At 40.7% G+C, this 23,492-nt stretch overlaps 2 protein-coding genes across 2 annotated transcripts; one reads left to right on the top strand and one right to left on the bottom strand.

The window, feature by feature from the left end:
* The first annotated feature begins 13 nt into the window (after window positions 1-13).
* fbxw5 (F-box and WD repeat domain containing 5) lies at window positions 14-9,229 on the top strand. Its single transcript, XM_089021321.1, is given in 11 exon segments — window positions 14-116; window positions 1,166-1,361; window positions 2,272-2,429; window positions 3,640-3,823; window positions 3,919-4,067; window positions 4,830-5,066; window positions 5,068-5,166; window positions 6,322-6,505; window positions 6,578-6,725; window positions 6,809-7,021; window positions 8,356-9,229. Coding segments are annotated over 10 exon segments (1,842 nt in total). The 5' UTR covers window positions 14-116; window positions 1,166-1,174; the 3' UTR covers window positions 8,639-9,229.
* Window positions 9,230-11,851: 2,622 nt separating this feature from the next.
* On the bottom strand, window positions 11,852-23,305 carry traf2b (Tnf receptor-associated factor 2b). Its single transcript, XM_089021323.1, has 11 exons — window positions 23,178-23,305; window positions 21,364-21,575; window positions 20,938-21,016; window positions 20,726-20,824; window positions 18,578-18,739; window positions 18,413-18,487; window positions 16,549-16,623; window positions 16,164-16,373; window positions 14,841-15,144; window positions 12,693-12,841; window positions 11,852-12,621 (listed from the first exon to the last, which is right to left on the bottom strand). The coding sequence occupies exons 2-11, from the start codon at window positions 21,537-21,539 to the stop codon at window positions 12,403-12,405; spliced, it is 1,548 nt and encodes a 515-aa protein (XP_088877449.1). The 5' UTR covers window positions 21,540-21,575; window positions 23,178-23,305; the 3' UTR covers window positions 11,852-12,402.
* Window positions 23,306-23,492: the final 187 nt, after the last annotated feature.

Genomic DNA, 23,492 nt, shown 5'->3' with positions numbered 1-23,492 from the left:
CGATGTGTTCCGTTTTCGACTAGTACGGCCTTGTAACTGCTCTATGAGCTGGTGTCGTTTTCCAAGCGGCTACCTGCCTGCCGCCTTCGAACCACCAGCCTACTTTGATCGAGCAGGTGAGTTTGTTCACGACATTGTCACCGCGTGGGTTCGGTCCACAACACGTCACGGAACGTAAGCTGCGTTTCGCGAACACGGCGAGTGGTTTTGCGAAGGAATTTCCCGCAACTTGGGAGTTGAACACGATATGTCAGCTAGCGGCTAACCGCAGAGGCGGCTAGCTGAGTTAGCCACAAGTTGGCTCGTGTAGCGTCTGCCTTATCCGGCAGATCATTTGTTGAGGCAACGTCGAACTTAATTTTTTGGTTCGGGGGCTATTGCATATCCGTTAAAAAGCAGAGGCGTCTCTTTTGAGGGCAACCGCGACTTGTCACGAGTTTTCGCGCCGCTGTCATGAACCTTTACCATGTTAGGTCATCCTCAATGGTTGGCCTGGTTGAGCAAAAAAGTGCATACTCGTTTTACTTGATTCATTGCTCCACTTTGTTCCTCAAATCAACCGTTTGTCAAGTTCCGACCACATCTAGATCAAACGCAATGGTTACTTGTATGTGCGATTTTAATGGGCGATATACGTTTTCTTCATTTTAAGAAGTTACATATGGATGTGAATAAAGGCGGGTTCAACAAGGGATTTAAAGATGGAGGGGGCAAGAACAAATTGTTTGAAAGGAGGAAGTTAGGATTGAAGGATGAAATGTAGGAAGTGAAAAAAAGAATGGAGAAAAATCAGGATGGGAAGAACCGACAGATGGCATAGTGCAAGGGAAAAACAAGGATGTATTGAAAGCAATGTAAGTTTTATGTGAGGGATGGAAAAACTTGTGACGTAACGTGAGGACTCTTCACCAACTCAAAAACATGGCTTCCGGAATATTCAGCGTCAGTCTTAAAATGTAAAATATAGCTATATGCGGTGGAATATTTGTCAAATACGCTCAGTACAAGTCATTTGAAGCCATTTTACAAATTATGGACACTACTTGTCCGGAGATGTCGGTTGTCCCTTAAATAGGCTCCTTGAAATATTAGCCAAATATTCATCTGCACTGTAAATGTTTTACTCTCTTGAAATGAAGTCAAGTGTGCTGTGAAACCCTTCCAGGATGTTAGGATGGAGTGTGGCCCATTTCTGCCGGACATTCTGGTGTTGGAGATTTTCTTGCATCTCCCCCACGACGCCGTGCTGAGAGCGGGCCTCACTTGCCGCCAGTGGCTGGCCGTATCCCGAGATGAGTTCTTATGGAGGGAGCTCTTCTACTCCTACTATCGCATCCCCCGGACTGTACCCCGACACCCAGGTGGTCCTCTCACAAGTTCCTGTGACTGTTTTTTTTTTCTTTCTAAATGGAGTGACTTAAAGGACAACCGACACCATTTTTTTGTTTCCTAACTGATATCACAAAAATGTTTTATAGCATCTAAAATAGCCAAAACACGCAGGCTGATAGTTTTAGTCAAATGCAAAACACCAATAAAGATAAAGTGCCCCAAAACTGCCACAAAATGAGCTCGGAACTGGGCAGATTCACAAAGTCCCGCCCCCTTGTCCGTGACGTCACTGTTGGTCACACACTGCCTTGCTCCAGAATCAAAACAATGGCTTCGGAGAAGATGCTTTCTTGTGAGTCATCCAGTTATGAATATGATTCAAATAGTTCTGAAGAGGAAATCATAAATGTTTGCAATCGATTAAAGAAGTCCTTCCGTATCGACTCGAGCCGTCTGGACTCCAATGTAGCGCCCAGAAAATACACAAGATGGTGCCCAAGCTCCGTTGGAAATGGGCTGATTTATTTTCTGGGAATTTGTGTCACCTAGTATCAACTAGTATCAAATAGTAGTCTTGGTGCAACACAACGATTCACCATCACGTTATTTATGTCTTTTCCTTCTAATTTCACCATCAACACGGATCAACACGATTTTTTCGGAACCAAACAAAGTACCCAAAATGCATTGTGTGTCACTTTCTCGGTCAGGGGCGTTCCCTCCGTGACGTCACGGGTGGCATGGTCACCAACTCGAAAACAAGACTTCCTGAATATTCAGCGCGAGTCTTAAAACCTAAAATATAGCTATATGCGGTGGAATATTTGTAAAATACGCTCTGTAGAAATCATTTGAAGTGATTTTACAAATTATCGCCGCAACTTGTCCGGAAGTGTCGGTTGTCCTTTAACTGTTTTTTTTTTTTTTTTGTGTGTGCAGCGGCCGTGTCATGGTACAGGGAGTTCAAACGCCTCTTTGACTGCATCCCGTGTGTCGAGGTTCAAACGCTGAAGGAGCACAGCGACCAGGTGCTCCATTTGGCCTTTTCTCACCGTGGCCATCGCTTTTCCTCATGCTCGAAAGACTGCACGGTCAAGGTAAACAAACGGTTATTGTTTTTTTTTTTACTCTGTGTGTAAATGTATGACGACCATATTAGTTGTACATGACAAAAAAAGATAAAACACTGTTGCAAATAGGGCTCTGAATTTTGGAGAAATTATCTGATTGGAGCCACCCCCAAAAAAATTCCTCAAATGATTTAAAATGAGCAGATTTTTACAATAATAATAATAATAATAATAATGATGGTGATTATGACAATACATTTCATTTATAAGCGCCTTTCAAAACTCTCAAGGGCACTTCACAGTTACAGGATATTTTTTCTGCGGGTGAGCAGCGGCAGCCACACGCGCCAACGTTTTAGGACTTCATAAACATTCAGTTCAGCGTAAGAAACCTCAGACTCACTTTTTTCATCAGAAAGAAAAGAGTTAATTCCTAAGTTATATCGGTCTGGAGTTATCTGTGCTTGAAATGGGGGTGGCTGTACAATATACAATATATAACATATATTGATTTATATAGCGCTTAAATAGCACATAACTGTTTTTTTTGGGGGGGCTGGGGGTGTATCAAAGCAATATTTTTTTTGCCTGGCAAGATGTTTATTTTCTTGATTTTGAGAGAGTATTTTTGGAACGGAGCACGCTAGCTAATAATGCAAATTTCCCCCTTGCAGGACTAATCTATTATCTCTCTACATAGCTAGCTCTTTGTTAGCTATCTATGTAGCTCGCTACTTAAGTCAGGAACATATTAGCTATCTATTAGCTATCTATCTAGCTAGCTTTTTGAGCCTGGAAACACATTAGCTATCTAGCATTATATTAGCTAGCTTGCTAGCTTTCTATTTATTTGAGTTACTTCCGGGTAAGTGAACGCTGGCGTGTGTGGCTGCCGCTACTCACCCACAGAAAAACTGATCCTGTGACTGTAAAGTGACCTTGAGAGTTTTGAAAGCCACTTAGAAATCAAATGTATTATTATTATTATTATAACCCTTACATGGGAAAATGGAAATGATGCCCCCTTGTGGAAGGGATAAAACATTGCCAGAGGTCTGACCAGCGCTTTATCGGCACCCACGATAAAGATTTAACGATAAATTTGGGAATGGCAGTGAATGAGCTAAAAAAAAAAATACAAATGTAAAAAAAAAAGGAAACAATAACATTCTCGATAGATTGATCGAAACTGCGTGTAACCATCTGCGCCCTCCCCCCCGACCTGTTTTTTTTTTAGCTTTGGGACACGGAGCGACACAATGGCAACATCGCCTTGGTGCACAGCTCCAGCATGCGCCAGTTCAACTGGGGCTACACGCAGTTCTCGCAGTTCAACGCCGACGATACCCTGCTTCTTGTATCCGGCGTCTACCTGGGCCCCCACCACTCCTCCTCGGGGGAAATCGCCGTCCTAAGCCTTGGTACCTGCAGTTGGATGTGTTTGGCGATTTGGATCAAATGCCCGTTCGTTCATCTTAACGTGATTTTTTTTTTTTTTCCCTGATGAAATCCATAGAGAACTACACTCTCCTGTCACGGGTGCGAAATAAGCCGTACGACGTGTTTGGCTGCTGGCTCAATGAGACCCACCTGATCTCGGGCAACCTGCACTGGATCGGGAATATGACCTCATGTTCTGTTCTTTGGCTCAATAAAGCCTTCCAGGTGTGATATTAATATCAAAATACAGAGATACCTTGGCTTACGAACTTAATTGGTTCCCAGACAGAGTGTATAAGGCGAAAAGTGTGTATCCCAAAAATTAATTTCCTATAGGAAACCATTAAAATGAGAATAATCCGTTCCCAGGTCCCCGTAAAACATACTTTCTAATTTTCTAAGCCTTAAAACTCCACAAAATATACCTTATTTTATATATAATAAATGTGCTATGGTATTATAATTAAAGAAATAAACTGTACTGTATAATAAAGTCGTTTTATTTACCTTTGTGATGGTCGTTGATGGCTTGATGGAATGGAGTGGCCGCTTTCATCAGCATTAAACACTTGATGAGGAACGTAGCCTTCTTCTTTCACTATTTTGAGGAATGAGCCCTTGGAGGTGCTTTCTCTGCGATAATTTTACCTTGTTCCTCATCAATTGTGAGGAACCTCCCCTACTGCTGCGTTTTTTTGGTTCTAGAGGACCAAAACAGTTGGCTGCCATTTTGTTGTTAGAAGGGTCTCGTTCACGACACATCACTCATTGTGGCGCTCCGTGTGTATCCTGAAAAATAGTTCGTATGCCAAGGTAAAATTTTCATAAATTTAACGTACGTAAACCGAAAAGTTCGTAAGCCAAGGGGTTCGTAAACCGAGGTATCACTGTCCTAAAAAAAAAACTCATTTCAATGCATTGGGTTGAATTCTGAATCACTGAACCACCATTTTGATGCTTCGTTTGACTTTGCCTCATCTTGTCCAGGATATCGAATCCGAGAACATCAACGTCGTAAAGCGCCTTTTCAAGATCCAGAACATCAACGCCAGCACCATCCGAACCGTCATGGTGGCCCACTGCCGTCGCCACGACAACCCTGACCTTCTGGTGGATTATGACGCTCAATGCCAAGCCCGTAAGCAAAAAGGTCAACAGCATCGTCCGCACCAGCCGTTGCTCTTCGATTTGGGAACGTCCAGCAGTGAAGAAGAAGAAAAAAAAAGACGATGAGGAAGAGGCGCAGGTGGTGAATCCGAGAGACGGCAGATGTCACGGCACCAACGCTCAAGCCGCCGTCTCCAGCCTGGAGCACTTAAAGGAGGTGAGCCGCATTTCAATGTGCCAAGTAACCTGGTTAAAAAAAAATGTCACTGTACTTAAATCGGCATTTCAAGTGTCTGTAGTCTTGCTTTCTGTTACAAACGCTCCCCACCTTACGAACGAGATATGTTCCGAGCGGTCGGTCGTAAGTTGGATTTGTTCGTAAATTGCTCCTGTGCTATATTTTGTATGGAATGTATGTTGAAGTCAAACACTGAACGGGGAAGTATAAAACACAGCCACTCTAACTGTCGTAAAATAAATTCCGCTATCACGTAATTACTGAATTACGTGGCAGCAGACATTACTTTTTGTTATGCATTGCGTCCTCCTGGTGCGTCAACTGGGAATAGGGATTTCTTCCCCGCCCGCATACTCTATGCAGCCTATCGTAAGCGACGTCAGCGGATCGGGGCATGAACTCAGCAATGCTTCAGCATAGCCGGCCGGGCGCTGATTGGTCAGCCTGTGTGTCCGTCACGTAAACATCCAGCCCTTGAAACCTCTAATGCGTCTGTGTGCGTACTCGACCGGAAAAAAGCGCTGATACAGTATAGACAGAATATAAATCATCACATTTAAAAGTTTCCAGGTTAGTTGGCCGCCAAACACAAGGCCCACAATGGAAGCACAGAAAAAACCAGTGGTCAATCTGAGGTGAACAGATACAGCCTGTTAAACTGTCATCTTCATGTAGGAGTTCTGGCATTGGACGAATTTAGGACTTGGTAAACTCCTTCACAGAAAAGAGGTCATTAGCCAGGTTACAAATCCTATCGGTTCACGGAAGAGACAGCCTATTAAAATGGATGTTTGGGACGTCCAGGGCTGTGGTATTCAAATCAAGAAGACTAACGTTTTACTAATGTCTCACTTAAATTTGCATATACTCTCAATAAATAGTTGGGCGTTGGTCATGAATGGTTGCGTCCCCTGCCGGCAGTAAAAAACAATCTTTTCACAGTGTCCGAACAAACATCTCTGGCATTACTGTTATTCGTAACTCATATGTTCGTAAGTTGGGGAGCGTCTGTCCATATTTTTTTTTTTTTTTGAAACATTCAAGCAAAGAGACAAATGTGTCTTTTTTTGGTATTTTTTTTATGTGCAAGAAATTCTCCCTCCAAAAAAGGACCTTTTGTCCTCTCCACACCAGAGTTGCAAGAACCTGGACCCCTCCCAGGTGGCCCTCGAGAGACAAGTGGCTCAAATGATGGGCCGGGTCCACACCAAAGCCGCCGACTCCAGCCTCATGGAAAGCTCAGAGTCCGGCGACGGCGAAGACAAGACTTACTTATTGTTTACTACCGGCAGCCTTACGTATTCGCCTCACCAGATAGGTAAGTGTATCTTCTGCACCGCCCGCCGTCAGCCATCTTGTCCTCGGACAGCCATCTTAGAGTTGCGTGCAGGCATTAAGAGGATCAAGCCGGACCAGATGACCACCAGCGGACCCGTACTGGGAGAAGAACGTAGCTCCTACGAGTTTTTCGATTCGCTGGACCACGTCATCGATATCCACGGGCACATTATCGGGATGGGTCTCTCTCCGGATAACCGGTCAGTTAATCGTGTTTGACCAGCTGCTAGGTACAAATGAGCCACCAGATGGCACCAAATTCACTTTTAAGGGTTTTTTTCAGGTACCTGTACGTGAACAGCCGGGCGTGGCCCGCCGGCTGCATTATCTCCGACCCTATGTGCCCGCCCCCCATCGCCGAGGAGATCGACCTTCACGTCATCGACTTGAAGAGTCTGAGGGAGGAGCGGCGTAGCCTTCGCGCCCACCGAGCTTTCACGCCCAACGACGAGTGCTTCTTTATCTTTCTGGACGTCAGCAGAGACTTTGTCGCCAGGTGCGTCTCTCTCGCCGCTTAAGATAAATACACTTTTTTTATAGATAATCATAAAAAACATCAGGAATTTGATTTCATGGAAAATTCAAACTAAAAAAAAATGGAAGGCTCTTGACTCAAAACACCCACCTCTACTTTGATCAGGTGACACCCACGGCACTCACCAGGCTGTGTGCCACCTTTGTGTTACTAGTAGTAGTTACTTGTAAATAATATGGATGATTCTTTTTTTAATGTAGAATATTTTGTTATATTTAGTATATTTTTTTTACTTATATTTTAAAATAATAATATCAACATTTTTGTTGTTTTTTTTCCGTTTACTCAATAAAAAAATACATTCTGTGACTTTAATTGTCACTTTTTTCTCCCCTGAAAATATGAACCAGCTTTATTCATTTATTCATTTATTAATTCATTTCTTTCTTTATTTATTAATTTATTTGTTTTATTATTTATCCACCCACCCACTTATTTATTAATTTATTTGTTGAATTATTTATTCACTCACTTATTTATTGACCCATTCATCTGTTTATTCATGTATTTGTTTGTTTATTGATCCATTTATTTATCTATTCGTCTATTCATCTTTATTTATTTATTTATCCAATAATTTATTTATTCATATCTACCCATGTATTTATTTATGCATTTATTTGTTTATCTATTTGTTTATCCATTTGTTTATTTGTCTATGTATTTATTTGACCATTTATTTGTTTATCTATCCAGCTATTCATCTATTTATCCAATGATTTATTTGTTTATTCATCCATTCATTTATTTATATTCATGTATTCATATCTATCCATTTATTTATCCATTTATTTGTTTATCTGTGTTTATTTGTCTATTTATTTATTTGTATATTTGTTTGTTTATCTATTTGGCTCTTCATAGTAATAATAATAATAATAATAATAATTAATAATAATAAATTTAATTTATAAGCGCCTTTCAAATCTGTCCAGGCCACTTTACAGTCACAGGATACTTTTTTCTGTGGGTGAGCAGCGGCAGCCACACGCACCCGGAATAACTTAAATAGATAGAAAGTTAGCTAGTTAACTAAAAGATAACTAATAACTAGCTAGCTCGATAGCTAATAGATAGCAAATATCTAGCTAGATCGCTAATAGATAGTAAGCCAACGCTATTCATCTATTTATTTTTTTTATCCAGTGATTTATTTGGTTATTTATTCATCATCCATTTATTTGTTTATTTTACATTTACCAAATTTTTCAAAATCAATCTAAAAAAATGTTGATTGTTATAAAACTTTGAGTTGAATTGACCCCAATGTAAAATGAGCTCCCCACTTTCGGCAGCGGCGCCGAGGACAAACACGGCTACATCTGGGACCGCCACTACAACATCTGTCTAGCGCGACTCGCCCACGACGACGTGGTCAACTCTGTGGCCTTCAGTCCCGCCGACCAGGAGCTCCTGTTGTCCGCCAGTGACGACGCCACTATCAAAGTTTGGCGCTCCTCCCGAGCGGTGCGTCTGGCGCAGGACTCCGCCTCTAGGCTCGGCCGCCGGACGCAACACCGCACCGGCCTACTGGCCTCCTGGCTCAACCGCGGGAGGGGCGTCAATGGCAAGCCTTGAAGGGATGCCTCCTGGTCACCAAAGGGCGACGTTTCGTAAGCGCCACACTCGGACCGTTGACAGCTGTGCTCTGAATAACTCTCACTAAATATTTTTAACAGGAAAAAAAAACTTTTTTTTTCCGATAGCGACATGGCAAAAACTAAAAAAATCTTCTTTTCCTTTTGGCTTTTCCCTTCAAGGGGTCGCCACAGCAAATCAGTGTCCTCCATCTTGAGAGGTTTGATCCGCATGTGTGTTTTGGCCAAGCTTTTACGTCGGATGCCCTTCCTGACACAACCCTCTATCTATATTTATCCGGGCTTGGGACCGGCACAAGATGACTTATGTCCCTTTGTGGCTACAGAATTAAACAAAATATTAATCACTACTGCAGACATTGTGGATGGATAGCAGTCACGAAACCCTTTTTTTTCTTTTATTTTTCTACTCGAAAGTTTCCATTAGTTCATTGAACGTGTGATATTGTTTCCCCTTTAATAATCCGTCTAGGACTACAATTTTATTTTTTTCACACGACATATCCAAAAATAAATATGGTATGTGTTCCACCTGCAAAACCAGATTCCTGCACTTATTTAAAATATACCATGTATTTTTAACTCATTCGCTGCCATTCTTGAATTTTTTTTCTTCAAATTTCTATTCCCTCTCGTTCCCTCAGATCCTCTTCCTTCCTCCACCCCAAGGCGCTTAAAATGTAATGTGTTATTATTATTATTAGTTTTATTATTATTCGCGAATTGAAAAGTGTGACGTCGAGCGCCATTCACGAATTTGTTCAGGTTTTGGTTTTTCATGCAGGGGTGCCGATAAAGCACTGGTCAGACCTCTGGCAATGTTTTTTTCTATTCCACGAGGGGGCAGCATTTGCCTTTTTTTCCCATGTTAGCGCTTTGTTCCACCTTCAGCTGTTGTTAACGCGCTATAGAAATCACTATGTATGTATTGTATTTTGTACAGCCGCCCCCATTTCAAGCTCAGATAACTCCAGACCCATATAACTTAGGAATTAACTTGTTTTCCTGATGAAAAAAAGAGTCTAATGTTTCTTACACTATATTGAATGTTTATGTAGTCCTAAAACGCAATATTCTGTGGGTCCTGGAATTTGAGTGAGAATGACAACCTTGGCACTGGAGTGCAAAAAAAAAAATTTGCACATCGTCTGGCAGTGAATGAGTTAAATACTTGGGGGAAAAAAAGTTTTTGTCCACCCAATGTTTCAATATTGATATGTCAGAACACAAAATGGGAATAATTTGAGCTTTCGCATTGGGGTAATCAAGGATTTCCCTGTTTCATAATGCCTTGTTATGATCATTTGAATGTCACATTTTGCAGTTTGTTCTGCCTCGGGGGCGTCATGTGTATAGAAAACCCGTGCAAAGACTAATGAGGTACCACCAGCAACATTTTTAATTTGTATAAAAGAGTGCATTTTGTTCGAGGCATGTACATTCCTATCCTGTATGTTGGTTGTACTATACTTACGTATACAGGTAACATCCGACTTATGACCAGCTCGACTTACGACCACCCGTACTTATGACCTCCAGACCCTATTTTTAAAATTTTAATTCTACGCCTGGCACTGCAAGTAGCAGGCCGGCAATGTGTTCAACAATTTTAATCGACCGTGTGATGGCACCAGAGGGGGGAGTTTGCGAGTCATTTAGCCTCCGAGTCTCGATTCAACAATTTGAATGAATTTTACTTACGACCATTTCGACTTACGACCGTTTGGTTGGATCGGAACTCGGTCGTAAGTTGAATGTTACATGTATATAATGCCATTTTCTACAGATATCCAGAGTCTCCTGATTCAATGACAAAACAGGTTGAAACTGCGGGCGCCAGTGGATTTCGATTTACGACCGTTTTGACATACGAACCATTTGGTCCGATCGGAACTCGGTCGTAAGTTGAATGTTAGCTGTGTATAATGCCATTTTCTACAGATATAAAGGGTCTCCTGCTTCAATAACAAAAGAGCCTCAAACTGCGGGCACCGTTCCTCACAATCACGCCCTTCCGAGTCTCATCTGAGCATAGAAGCTTGAACGACGGAGTCCAACACAGGGTCAGAAACAACATTCAGGACCCGTCCTCATACGCAAAGCCGGCGGGGGGCTGGCTACCTTCTCGTCCACCCAGGTGAACCCCAATCATCATAGTGGTAGTATCTCAGCCGTTATTTTGTCTGGTTTCTCATTCAGGACCTGTTTGACAATGGTGACCCCTGCCAGGAGCCTTAAAGCCCCGGACAACGAAGCTCAGAGGATCATTTGAGACATGTAAACAACGTCCGGCATGGTGGGTAAGTTTATAATTTCTATATTAAATACTTTTTGTCTGCGTTTTAAATTTGGATTACCGAAGTAGGTTTATAGTTTTAACCCTTTCAAAGTTAAGTTTTGGGTTTTTGCACACCGATAGATACACATACTATTTTATTATTTGGAATACTTCCGGGTTGAATGGCTGCCGCTGCTCACCCGCACAAAAAAAAAAAAATCCAGTGACTGAAAAGTGTCCTTGAGAATTTTGAAAGGCGCTTAGAAATGAAATGTATTATTAATTATTAATATAATTTAGCTTAAGGATTGTACTAAATGTATGAAAAAGAAAAAAAAAATAGGATGCAAAAAGGTTTTGTGACATGCGTTCATACTCAAATTCTGTGAAGATGATGCTATGCGTTGCTTTTAACTCATTCACTGCCATTCATGAATTTAGTCGACAATTGAATAAATGATGTAGAACGCCATTCCCGAATTTGTTCAGGTTTTCTTTTTTTCATGCTTGGGTGCCGATAAAGCGCTGGCCATGGCATCTGGCAAATGTTTTTTTTTTTTTTTCCACAAGGGGGCAGCATTTCCCTTTTCCATGTTAGCGCTTTGTTACAGCTTCAGCTGTTGTTAAAGCGCTATATCAACCAATATGTATTTTGGACAGCCGTCCTCATTTCAAGCTCAGATAACTCTAGAACTATATAATTTAGGAATTAACTTTTTTTCCTGATGAAAGAAGATAGTCAATACTATATCTAGTACAATCTAATACTCAATACAGGTAACATCCGACTTACGACCAAGTTCCGTTCCAACCAAACGGTCGTAAGTCAAAATGGTCGGAAGTTGAAATCCATTCAAAAAGTCTAAGGTTTCTTACGCTGAATTGAATGTTATGTAGTCCTTTTGTAACTCAGAAAGGAAGACATTTTTTTTCCCCCAATTGTGTTTTAATAAACAACCAGCAGAGAGTAAAATATTAGCTGCACTACATAATTAAACAAAAAAATATTATTTTCACTAAATACATAACACAATGAAGAGTACAAGTAGGTCACAAGGGCTAATACAAGAGCCGTGCATAATAATAATAATAAAATAATATAAGTGTAAAATATTTTGATATTTCTCTTTATATATGCTTATTTGTTATGATCTAGAAATAATATATTTATAATAAAACAAAAATATGTGATGAAAAAGTTTCAAAATATATTTTTTTTGTCTCCCAAATTGTGAAATATATTTTTTTTTATTTCAAAATAAAATAAGATACAATTATACTTTTTTTTCCATGTGTGTGGGGGTTATATGCTCGATGTATGTATAATTATAGTACTATGATAACATTATAAGTAACATCATATAACAGCTTCTCCGGTTAGCTGTATGTATTCTAGTCAATAATCATATTTCCTTTTGTGTTAACGGTGCTTTTTTTTATGGGTGGCAACTTCCACAGTTTTCACCTCACAAGCCCGTCAGGTCCACGATGGCCTTGATGAAGATGGTGTCATCACGCAGGTATGGACTCTTCCCGGTCAGTTTACCCAGCGGGCAGAAGAGCGGACAGCCGCTGGCAATGTTCATCTCGCCGGTCGGTCGTTGGAAGGATGTGGACGAGACATCCGGACGGAAGGCGTCGATGATGTGCTCGCGATTGTTCTGATCCAGCAACATCAGCGTCACCTTGAATGAAACGTCCGCTCACCATCTTTTGTCGACGTCAAGGCTTGAGACGTGCTTCACCCGCTTCTTACCTTCTGGCTAAAGGGCCACTTGAGCAAGGCGTCGCAGCGTCCCCGCATGACCACAAAGAAGAGCGACAGGTGCGTCCCTCGGCCCGTGCCGTCGCCGTTCAGGTACAAGCGCAGGCACATTTTGTAACCGTACTTGCTGGAGTAGAATGCTGACGACAGACAAGAGAGGACAACGTGAAATGTGATAGTCGGCCATTTTGAAACGAAGCCTGTTGGACTCTCCCTGAAGGACAACCGACACCTCTGGACAAGTTGTGTCCATAATTTGTAAAATCACTTCAAATGACTTCTACTGAGCGTATTTTACAAAGATTCCACTGCATATAGCTATATTTTACGTTTTAAGACTCGCGCTGAATATTCAGGAAGTCTTGTTTTTGAGTTGGTGACGATTCCTGATGTGACATCACGGAAGGAACGCCCCTGACCGAGAAAGCGACACACAATGCATTTTGGGTACTTTGTTTGGTCTGAAAACTTCGTGTTGATGGCGAAATTAGAAGGAAAACACACAAATAACGTGATGGTGAATCAATGTGTGTTGCACCAAGACTACTATTTGATACTAGTTGACACAAATTCCCAGCAGACAAATCAGCCCATTTCCAATGGAGCTTGTGCACCATCTTGTGCATTTTCTGGGACGCTACATTGGAGTCCTGATGGCTCGAATTGATCCGAAAGGACTTCTTTAATCGATTGCAAGCATGTATGCTTTCCTCTTCAGAACTATTTGAATCATATTCATCACTGGATGAGTAACAAGAAAGCATCTTCTCCCAATCTGAAGCCATTGTTTTGATTCTAGAGCAAGGCAAGACGTCCTGGCGTGACGTCACGAACAAGGGGGCGGGACTTTCGGAAATCATTTTCTAAGGGCAGCTATTCGCCAAGGTATGATTTTTGTGACTAATGAAGCCCGACTCAGCAGGGTGCACTGGTCTTTCATTTGTTCATCTAATTGAACATGACTTGTTTTGAACATGTTTTGCCGCTGTTGTCATCTGTCAAAACCTCAATTGTTTCCCCCTTTTCGCTCGATGGTTGCCACGTCTCCGTCTCAAGGGAGGCACATTGCTTTATGCGCGTTGGCCGGCAAACGCGGGGAATTTCCAGCAGCTCCCCTCCGTCCTTAAAGGAAAACCGACCTCACTTTTTTGGTTTTTAACTGACATCAGAAAAACGTTTGATAGCATCTTAAATACCCAAAACACGCAGTATGATATTTTTATTCAAATGCAAAACACCAATAAAAATGACTTAAAGTGTCCAAAATCTGCAAAAAATTGAGCTGCGAATTGGGCATTTTCATAAAGTCACGCCCCCAGTTCGTGACGTGACATCACGCCAAGACGTCTTGCATTGCAGGAGAATCCAAACAATGGCTTCAGAGTCGGAGAATATGCTTTCTTGTTACACATCCAGTTATGAATATGATTCAAATAGTTCTGAAGAGCAAAGCATACATGTTTGCAAGCGATTAAAGAATTTATTCCATGCCATTTTGAGGCAACATTGGGGCAACAATGGATCATCAGAAAAGAGGCACAAAAATGGCGACCTCCAGTGGCCCACCTCCGCTTCCACAGGCTGATAAATTCCTTATATGGAGCTTGGACTCCCTCCTGGCGGCTTTTGGGTGCAACACGGTTCTCAGACCAAACATGTACAGCAAAATCCATTGCCGTGATGGAAGGACGCTACAATGCGTCTTTTTTTACGGTCAGGGGGCGGTCCTTTCATGACGTCACGTACGGACTCGTCACCAACTCAAAAACAAGACTTCCTGAATATTCAGTGCGAGTCTCAAAACATAAATATAGCTATATGCGGTGGAATCTTATTAAAATATGCTCAGTAGAAGTCATTTGAAGCCATTTTACAAATTATGGACACAACTTGTCCGGAGACGTTGGTTGTCCTTTAAGTTACATTATTTGCAGCATACAAAGACATTGTCACAACGTGAAGATACCACAACGGTTGTGGTATGTTCACACAAAGTTAAAATGGTATTTACTTATTTCAACATAGAAATAAAATGGATAACCGGAGTATATTTCAAACTTTTGGCTCGGTCCATCACCATATTTTCTGCTTTCCATTGGGGCCAATGACATGACAATAATTAGCCACCTCCGCACCCACCTGGCGAGAACATGGCAGGCGTCCGACCGGCCAAGGAGTCGACCCTGCGGCGAGCAAAGTCCGAGATCTTCCACACAAAGATGCCGTCGTAGGTGCAGAACTGCAACTCTCGCACCAGCTGTTCTGTCTCAGACAGCTGAAAGTCACGCATGGCCAACGCCCGCTCCATTTGCTGAACCTTGTTGTTCAGGTTCTCTAATTTATCTTGATCCAGGCGATGCTGGTGCGAGAAGGCCTCCAGTGTCACAGAGCTGCGCTCCACCTCGCGGTTCAGAACGCAGACGATGTTCTCCAAGGCGCTCAACTGGGTACAACCGCAACACGATTTGATTTGTACGATCCATTCATTGAATTTGATCATGAAAAGTTATGGCACAAAAGTGTCGATTTTTAAACGGATTCACTGCCAGATGATGTGCAAAAATGTGTCCATTCCAGTGCCAGGGTTTTTGTCATTGTCACTTGAATTCCAGGACCCACAGAATATTGAGTTTTAAGACGATATAAATATTCAATTCAGGGTAAGAAACCTTAGACTCTCTTCTTTCATCAGAAAAAGAGTTAATTCCTAAATTATATGGGTCTGGAGTTATATGCGCTTGAAATGGGGGGCAGCTCTACAAAATACAAAACATATATTGATTTATATAGCGCTTTAACAATGCTTAATGCTGAGGTATCACTGTATATGATTTGCAAATAATTTTTTTACTTCATTTTCAGACCGCCAAAAAAAAGTTAGTCATCATGAGGTGTGGGGATGGACCATCACTTGAGCTATTTGGCTATCTAGCTAGCTACCTAGCTGGCTAGCCAGCTATCTAGCTGGCTACCTAGCTAGCTATTTGCTATATATTAGCGATCTAACTAGCTAGCTATTGATTAGTTATCTATTAGCTAGCTAACTAGCTAACTTTCTATCTATTTGCGTTATTCCGGGTTGAGTGAACGCTGGCACATGTGGCTGCCACTGTTCACCCAAAGAAAAACTGATCATGTGACTGTAAAGTGACCTTGAGAGTTTTGAAAGGTGCTTATAAATGAAATGTATTATTATTATGATGATTATGATTATTATTACTAAGCTAGAACATAGCGCTAACATGGAAAAAAGGTAAATGCTGCCCCCTTGTGGAAAAAAAAATTCCCAGAGGCCATGGTCAGACCTTTATCGGCACCCAAGCACGAAAAAACCAAAACAAAACCCGAACAAATTCGGGAATGTCGCTCCACATCATATTTTCAATTCCCGAATAAATTAGTGAATGGCAGTGAATAAGTTAAAAGGAACATTTTAACGAAATAATTTTAATATTCACACACCTTCTTCTCCAGGTCTACATGAGGCACAGGGGACGAGGCTCCCTCCTCAGGAGCCCTGTACAGGCCCAGACCCGAATCTTCTTGCAACTCATTGGAAGACAGGACCTCTGTGCGGCGCGACCGGGCCACCGACAGAACCATGTCCAGCAGATAGCGCAGGTGCTCCATCACGCTACTGTATTCATGGTCACTCAGCTTGCCGTTTTCCTGCTGAAAGTCGAGCGGAATGGGCTTTCTTTTTAAAGGGTCCTTTTCAGACTTCCATTTGTTTTCACCCCCCCGTCCCCCTCTCTATGTGCGGCCCAAAAATTAACCATATAAGTGCCAATGAAGTACTCTGGTTCGAATTTTCAACCTAGCGGTGCAAGTGTACTTAATGACTCACCACGAATTTGCAGCCCACTTCGCTAAAGGGACAGGCGCTCTTGGACTTGGGGCAGAATCTTTGGTGATCGCTAAACTGAAGAAGTGAAACAGAAAGTTTATGGTGACATCATATCAGCCCGATGACATACTTGAACTCATTTACTGCCAGAAAATGTGCAAAAAAATGTGTCCACTCCAGTGCCAGGGTTTTTGTCATTTTCACTCGAATTGCAGGACCCACAGAATATTGTGTTTTAGGACTACATCAATATTCAGTGTAGCATTAGAAACCTTACACTCTCTTCTTTCATTAGAAAAATAGTTAATTCCTAAGTTATATGGGTCTGGTGTTATCTGAGCTTGAAATGAGGGCTGCTGTCCAAAATTCACTCAAATTGCAGGACCCACACAATATTATTTTTTAGGACTACATCAATATTCAATGTAGCGTTAGAAAGCTTATACTCTCTTCTTTCATCAGAAAAAAAGAGTTAATTCCTAAGTTATATGGGTCTGGTGTTATCTGAGCTTGAAATGAGGGCAGCTGTACAATATTCACTCAAATTGCTGGACCCACAGAAAATTCATTTTTAGGACTACAGTAAAGTCTCGTTATATCGATATTCAAGGGAGTCCGAAAAAATATCGATATAACAGAATGTAATTTTCTCCGTGCGTGCATAGAAATAGTTCGATATAACCGGACGATATAACGAGACTTTACTGTATATCAATATTCAATGTAGCATTAGAAACCTTAGACTCTTCTTTCATCAGAAAAAAAGAGTTAATTCCTAAATTATACTGGTCTAGAATTATATGAGCTTGAAATGAAGGCTGCTGTCCAAAATTCACTCAAATTGCAGGACCCACAGAATATTCATTTTTCCTCAATATTCAATGCAGTGTAAGAAACCTTACACTCTCTTCTTTCATTAGAAAAATAGTTAATTCCTAAGTTATATGGGTCTGGTGTTATCTGAGCTTGAAATGAGGGCAGCTGTCCAAAATTCACTCAAATTGCTGGACCCACAGAAAATTCATTTTTAGGACTACATCAATATTAAATGTAGCGTTAGAAAGCTTATACTCTCTTCTTTCATCAGAAAAAAAGAGTTAATTCCTAAGTTATATGGGTCTGGAGTTAGATGAGCTTGAAATGAAGGCAGCTGTCCAAAATTCACTCAAATTCCAGGACCCACAGAATATTCATTTTTAGGACTATATCAATATTCAATGTAGCATTAGAAACCTTAGACTCTTCTTTCATCAGAAAAAAAGAGTTAATTCCTAAATTATACTGGTCTAGAATTATATGAGCTTGAAATGAAGGCTGCTGTCCAAAATTCACTCAAATTGCAGGACCCACAGAATATTCATTTTTCATCAATATTCAATGCAGTGTAAGAAACCTTACACTCTCTTCTTTCATCAGAAAAATAGTTAATTCCTAAGTTATATGGGTCTGGTGTTATCTGAGCTTGAAATGAGGGCAGCTGTCCAAAATTCACTCAAATTGCTGGACCCACAGAATATTCATTTTTAGGACTACATCAATATTCAATGTAGCGTTAGAAAACTTATACTCTCTTCTTTCATCAGAAAAAAAAAGTTAATTCCTAAGCTATATGGGTCTGGAGTTATTGGAGCTTGAAATGAGGGTGGCTCTCCAAAATACAATGCAATACATACATAGTGATTTATATCGCGCTTTAACAACATCTTAAGCTGGAAGAAAGCGCTAACATGGAAAGGGAAGGGAAGGGAAAAAAACATTGCCAAAGGTCTGGCCAGCGCTTTATCAGCACCCAAGTATGAAACCCCAAACCAATTCGGGAATGGCACTGAATGATCAATTATGTCACTTTCAACACGCAGTTCACCTTTTCTCTCTGGATTTTCTTTTTACCACAATCTTTGCACTGCAAGGGAAACTTGAGGCACACTTCATCGTGAGCCTGCCCAAAAAAAACAAAACAAAAATAAAGTGACGTTCACTGACCGAAAACAATACCGTAAACACCGGCGGCGCTTCCAAGCGAGCTCACCTTGATGTTTTTAAAGCTGCATGACATTTTGCAATATTTGCAATTGAGCATGCGGGCTTCGCACTCCCTCTCGCAGTGTCGTTCCAGTTCCGAGCGTAACAGGAAAGCTTGGCAGGCCTCGCACTGCACGCGCTCCAGCTCGCACGAGCCTTCATGCTGCGTCTGGAACACCGGGATCAAAAGTTTTTTTTGGAAACCGTTTTTCACATCGCAAATAACATTTTATGGCTTCAGCTAGCATTTTTTTTTAACAGTTGAATTATTTCCTGTTATGACACATCTTACCGCCAACTTCCCTGCAAACGGAAACATTTGCACAATACCACAAAGAAATGTTGTCGCGCTCCCATCGCCCAAATTACATAATTGTATTTCATCAAAGATGAAAAAATAATAATAATCTTGTATAGGCATAATTCAAATGTACAGGCTACAACATTTATAATAATAATACATTTAATTTCTAAGCGCCTTTCAATACTCAAGGACACTTTACAGTCACATGATTTTTTTTTTTTGTGTGGGTGAGCAGCGGCAGCCATTCGCGCTACCTTGATTTACCTTGATTTGTGTGTGTGTGTGTGTGGTTCATTCACACAAAGAGCGAAATATGGTTATGTAACTTAACTCATTCACTGCCATTCCCGAATTTATTCAGGAATTGAAAATATGGCATAGAGCGAACAAATTCCCAAATTTCTTCTGGTTTTGGTTTTTCCTTGCTGGGGTGCCGATAAAGCGCTGGTCAGACCTCTGGCGAATGTTTTATCCCTTTCACAAGGGGGCATCATTTATTTATTTATTTATTGGTGTATCGATCCATTTATTTATTCACCCATTCAGTATTTATTTATATCCATTTATTTATGTATTTTTATTACTATCTATTCACTGATTTGTTAATTTATCTATTTATATATGGATTTATTTTTATATATATATTTATGCCCATGTATTTATTTATCATTAGTCATCTATTAGCTGGCTCGTTAGCTTTTTATGAGTGGGTTGAGTGAACGCTGGCGCGTGTGGCTGCCGCTGCTCACCCGCAGAAAAAATATCCTGTGACTGTAAAGTGTCCTTGAGAGTTTTGAAAGGCGCTGATAAATTAAATGTATTTATATTTATTATTATTATTATTATTATTATTATGTATTTATCCATTTTTTTATCTATTTATCTATCTACTTTATGTTACTCCCGGGTTGAGTGAACGCTGGCGCGTGTGGCTGCCGCTGCTCACCCGCAGAAAAAATATCCTGCGACTGTAAAGTTTTGAAAGGCGCTTAGGAATGAAATTTATTATTATTATTATCATTTCCCTATCTTCCATGTTAGCGTTATGTTCTAGCTTAAGCTATTGTTAAAGCGCTATATAAATCAATATATGTACAGTAAAGTCTCATTATATCGATATCGGATATATCGATAGTCCCGGTTATGTCGATACTATTTCTATGCAGGCACGGAGAAAATTACATGCAAACAGGGTCGGATATATCGATAGTCCCGGTTCGATCGATATTTTTTCGGACTCCCTTGAATATCGATATAACGAGACTTTACGTATTGTATTTTGTACAGCTGCCCCCATTTCTAGCTCATATAACTCCAGACCCATATACCTTAGGAATTAACTTTTTTTTTCCTGATGAAAGAAGAAAGTCTATGCTTTCTTACGCTGCATTGAATCTTTATCTAGTCCTAAAACTCAATATTCTGTGGGTGCTGGAATTTCAGTGGCAATGACAAAAACCCTGGCACTGCAGTGGACACATTTTTGGATATTGTCTGGCGGTGAATGAGTTAATATAAATACATCAAATATATGACAGCAATCAGCATCTGGAACCTTTTTTTTGCAAAAGTGCTGTGATCTTCTATCTACAGCCAATTTCATTTCAAGTTGTATTTTTCTTTTTTTTTTGTGTGTGTGTGTTTCATTTCCTTCCTGTCACTGGTGGTACTTTCCCAGTTGTTGTTGTGCCGGTTGAAAAACGGGACTTTCCAGCCAAGCATGTTCATTCAGTTTTACTTTCTCTCCTCAGCCATGAAGACTTTGAAAGAGCGCGAGATGGTAACGTGAGTAGTTCCAAACACATTTGGTGCTCAAATACGATTTAAAAACTAAATAAAATCAATCCTCACCTCGTATTCTTTAATGGATCCTTTCCAGCTGCAACCCGCGTTCAAACACCGGGCGGGCAAGCTCGCTATTTCTCGACCGGCCGCATTGTCTGGAAAGACCTAATAGAAGGTGAGCAAAAAAAATAATAATAAAAATACCTCCACATTATAACAAAAAGGGGGGATTTGTGTCTTGCTGAAGAACAATGTTGTCCATATTCTAGAGCGCCGACCTCGCTAGTGTTGAGGATAGAGGTGGGCTCCTCGTAGATCTTCTCCTGGCGGCAAGCTTCGCACGGTTTTGGGCCTGAACTGAGGTATAAAAGCACACGTGCACACGTTAAAATAATAAGAATAAAAGATTTGCCATTTGAATTGTTGAAAACAACAAAAGAGACAGTTGACAGGGGTGAGACAGGCGGACAGAGACAGACAGACAGAGTGTCATGGGTGTCAGCGAGGTGTCCACATCATTGTGAGTCAACGACACCACAATAGTCCTGTCATGCGACAGATGAGTCTGCATAAGATGAATTAGTCTTGTGTGTAACAAGACCCCTCTCCCTCCCTCTCCATAATAAAAAGCCCATAACATTGATTGAAAAGGGCAAAGTAAGCATAAAGTGACCGAAGGAGTGGACGGAGATCTGTCAGTCTACCTGGTAAGTTGCTTGAAACAGTGGACGCAAAAGCGGTGGCCGCACTGAGCTTGGACGGGCTTGCGGAGAACCTGGAGACATTGCTGACATTTGTATTTATTTTCCATGGGGACCAACAGCACGTTGCGGGGAATCCCTGGTAACGAGTCGCTGCTCTCCAACCACACTCGGGCCATTCTTCTCCATTAAACTGACACCAGGACGGACGGACACTGTTGTTAAAAAAAAAAGGTTTACCATTTTTGACATCTCAGTCAAATATACACAGTATATAGCTAGTGAGTGCTAGCACGTCCGCTGTCGTCGCCGAACGACTGCTTCAATCGGTAAACTAGTTTAAAAGTCCTTTTAAAAAGATTTTTTTTTTTTTAGATTTGAAACGGATTAAAAAAATGTACATTGATTATAATGGAAAACGATGTTTCGGATTATGGTGGACTACCTCAAAATATTTTTTTCATATAGAAAAGTGTAATTTACCTTTGTATAATTAAAAAAAAATATCACAATGAAATCACCCTCAAATGTAAGAATGTTTTCATATTTTTATTCTTTGTTTTTTTTTTGTATTTTTGTTTTTTTTCCGGTCAAAAATGTTTGATTGATTTATGAAATTAATCAGGCGTGTGTGGAAAATTTCCTCTCTTCACTTCTTTGAATTTATCTATCTGGCTATCTCGCTAGCTAGCGAGATAGCCACCTAGCTAGATAGCTGGCTACCTAGCGATTTACTATCTATTAGCTAAGTAGCTACCTCAGCGAGTTAGCTACCTCAGAGCTATCGCTATCTAGCTGACTGGCTATCTAGCTAGGTATCTGTTGGCTAACGATTGACCAGCTAGCTAGCTTTCTATCTATTTGAGTGACTTCCAGGTTGAGTGCCGCTGATCGCCTACAGAAAAACGTATCCTGTGACTGTAAAGTGAACTTAACTAGCAAGATATTCAATAGATAGCTAGCTAGAAAACTAATAGATGGCTAGCTAGATAGCCAGATATATAGCTAATAGACGGCAAATAGATAGCAAGCTAGGTAGCCAGCCAGATTAAATCTATATATCTACACCGATACATATCTATATATGTACATCTCTCTATATTAGCTTTTAACATTTAGCTTGTAGCAGACTTCTGCATTTTTTCTACTTCTTCCTTCCCTTTCCTCTTCCTTTCAAGGTTTTGCTGCTGTGACATGTAAATTTCTACACTGCGAGACTAGTAAAGGCTAATCCAATCCATGCATTGCCACAACACAGATATCAGACTCCACATACTCCTGTATTTTGTTTTTCTACTTTTTTCTTTTCTTTTATAATTTTCATTTGCTAATGTGAATGTCTGCAATGCGAGACGAATAAAGGTACATCCAATCCATACTTTATAACAACAAACGCACATCGATAGGAATGTGCTATTACAGCAACAGTAATCTAGGAAATGCCCTAACCTTTTGCATACTTTTATACCTCCGCATATACTTGCAAACAAAAGGAAGAAAGACAGTTTCACAACATGATGAAGGCCAGATAAGAAAAGTGAGCAACTGCTTTGCTCAATAACGTCCAGCCATATTAAAAAAAACACAAAACATACCACCAGGATCCGATGTTTTAATCTAAGTAAACTCTTCTCAAACCCAACCAAAACTCTTTTGCACATTAGTACCAACACATTACAAAACCATAACAGGATAAGATTGGCAACCGTGTAAATCGACTGAAGTCTGGTAAACCGCTCTACAGTTGTAATGCCTGCTGTATGTCTCTTCACGTGCGTTACTTTGAAAATGAAACCAAAAAAAGGAATTTTACTCACAGGATTCTCTGAGAGGGTCAACCGATACACACAGTAAAGGAAACCAACTCGCAGGCTTAGTTAACTTAGTTTGCGGAGTCCAGCCCCCCCACACTCACACGTCACCCTTTTACAGCACACCCTTAAAACAGTTCTACTCTTACATACAATTGTTTTTTTAATCACGGTGTGTATTTATAATCCCTTGTTAAAATTACGAAGATAATATTCGTAACGTAATCGTTTTGGCGAAAGATTACCTTGAATTACATGTGTGTGAAGTCACACAGTAACTTTCGCCGTACTTTTAACCCACCAAGAGAATCTGTGTTAAAT

This window comes from Hippocampus bargibanti, linkage group LG18 (assembly GCF_051943395.1).
Source record: "Hippocampus bargibanti isolate YZ-2025 linkage group LG18, ASM5194339v1, whole genome shotgun sequence".
NCBI classification, from domain to species: Eukaryota; Metazoa; Chordata; class Actinopteri; order Syngnathiformes; family Syngnathidae; genus Hippocampus; species Hippocampus bargibanti.
The sequence above is the reverse complement of the archived record's forward strand: the minus strand, read 5'-3'. Positions and strand labels throughout refer to the sequence as shown.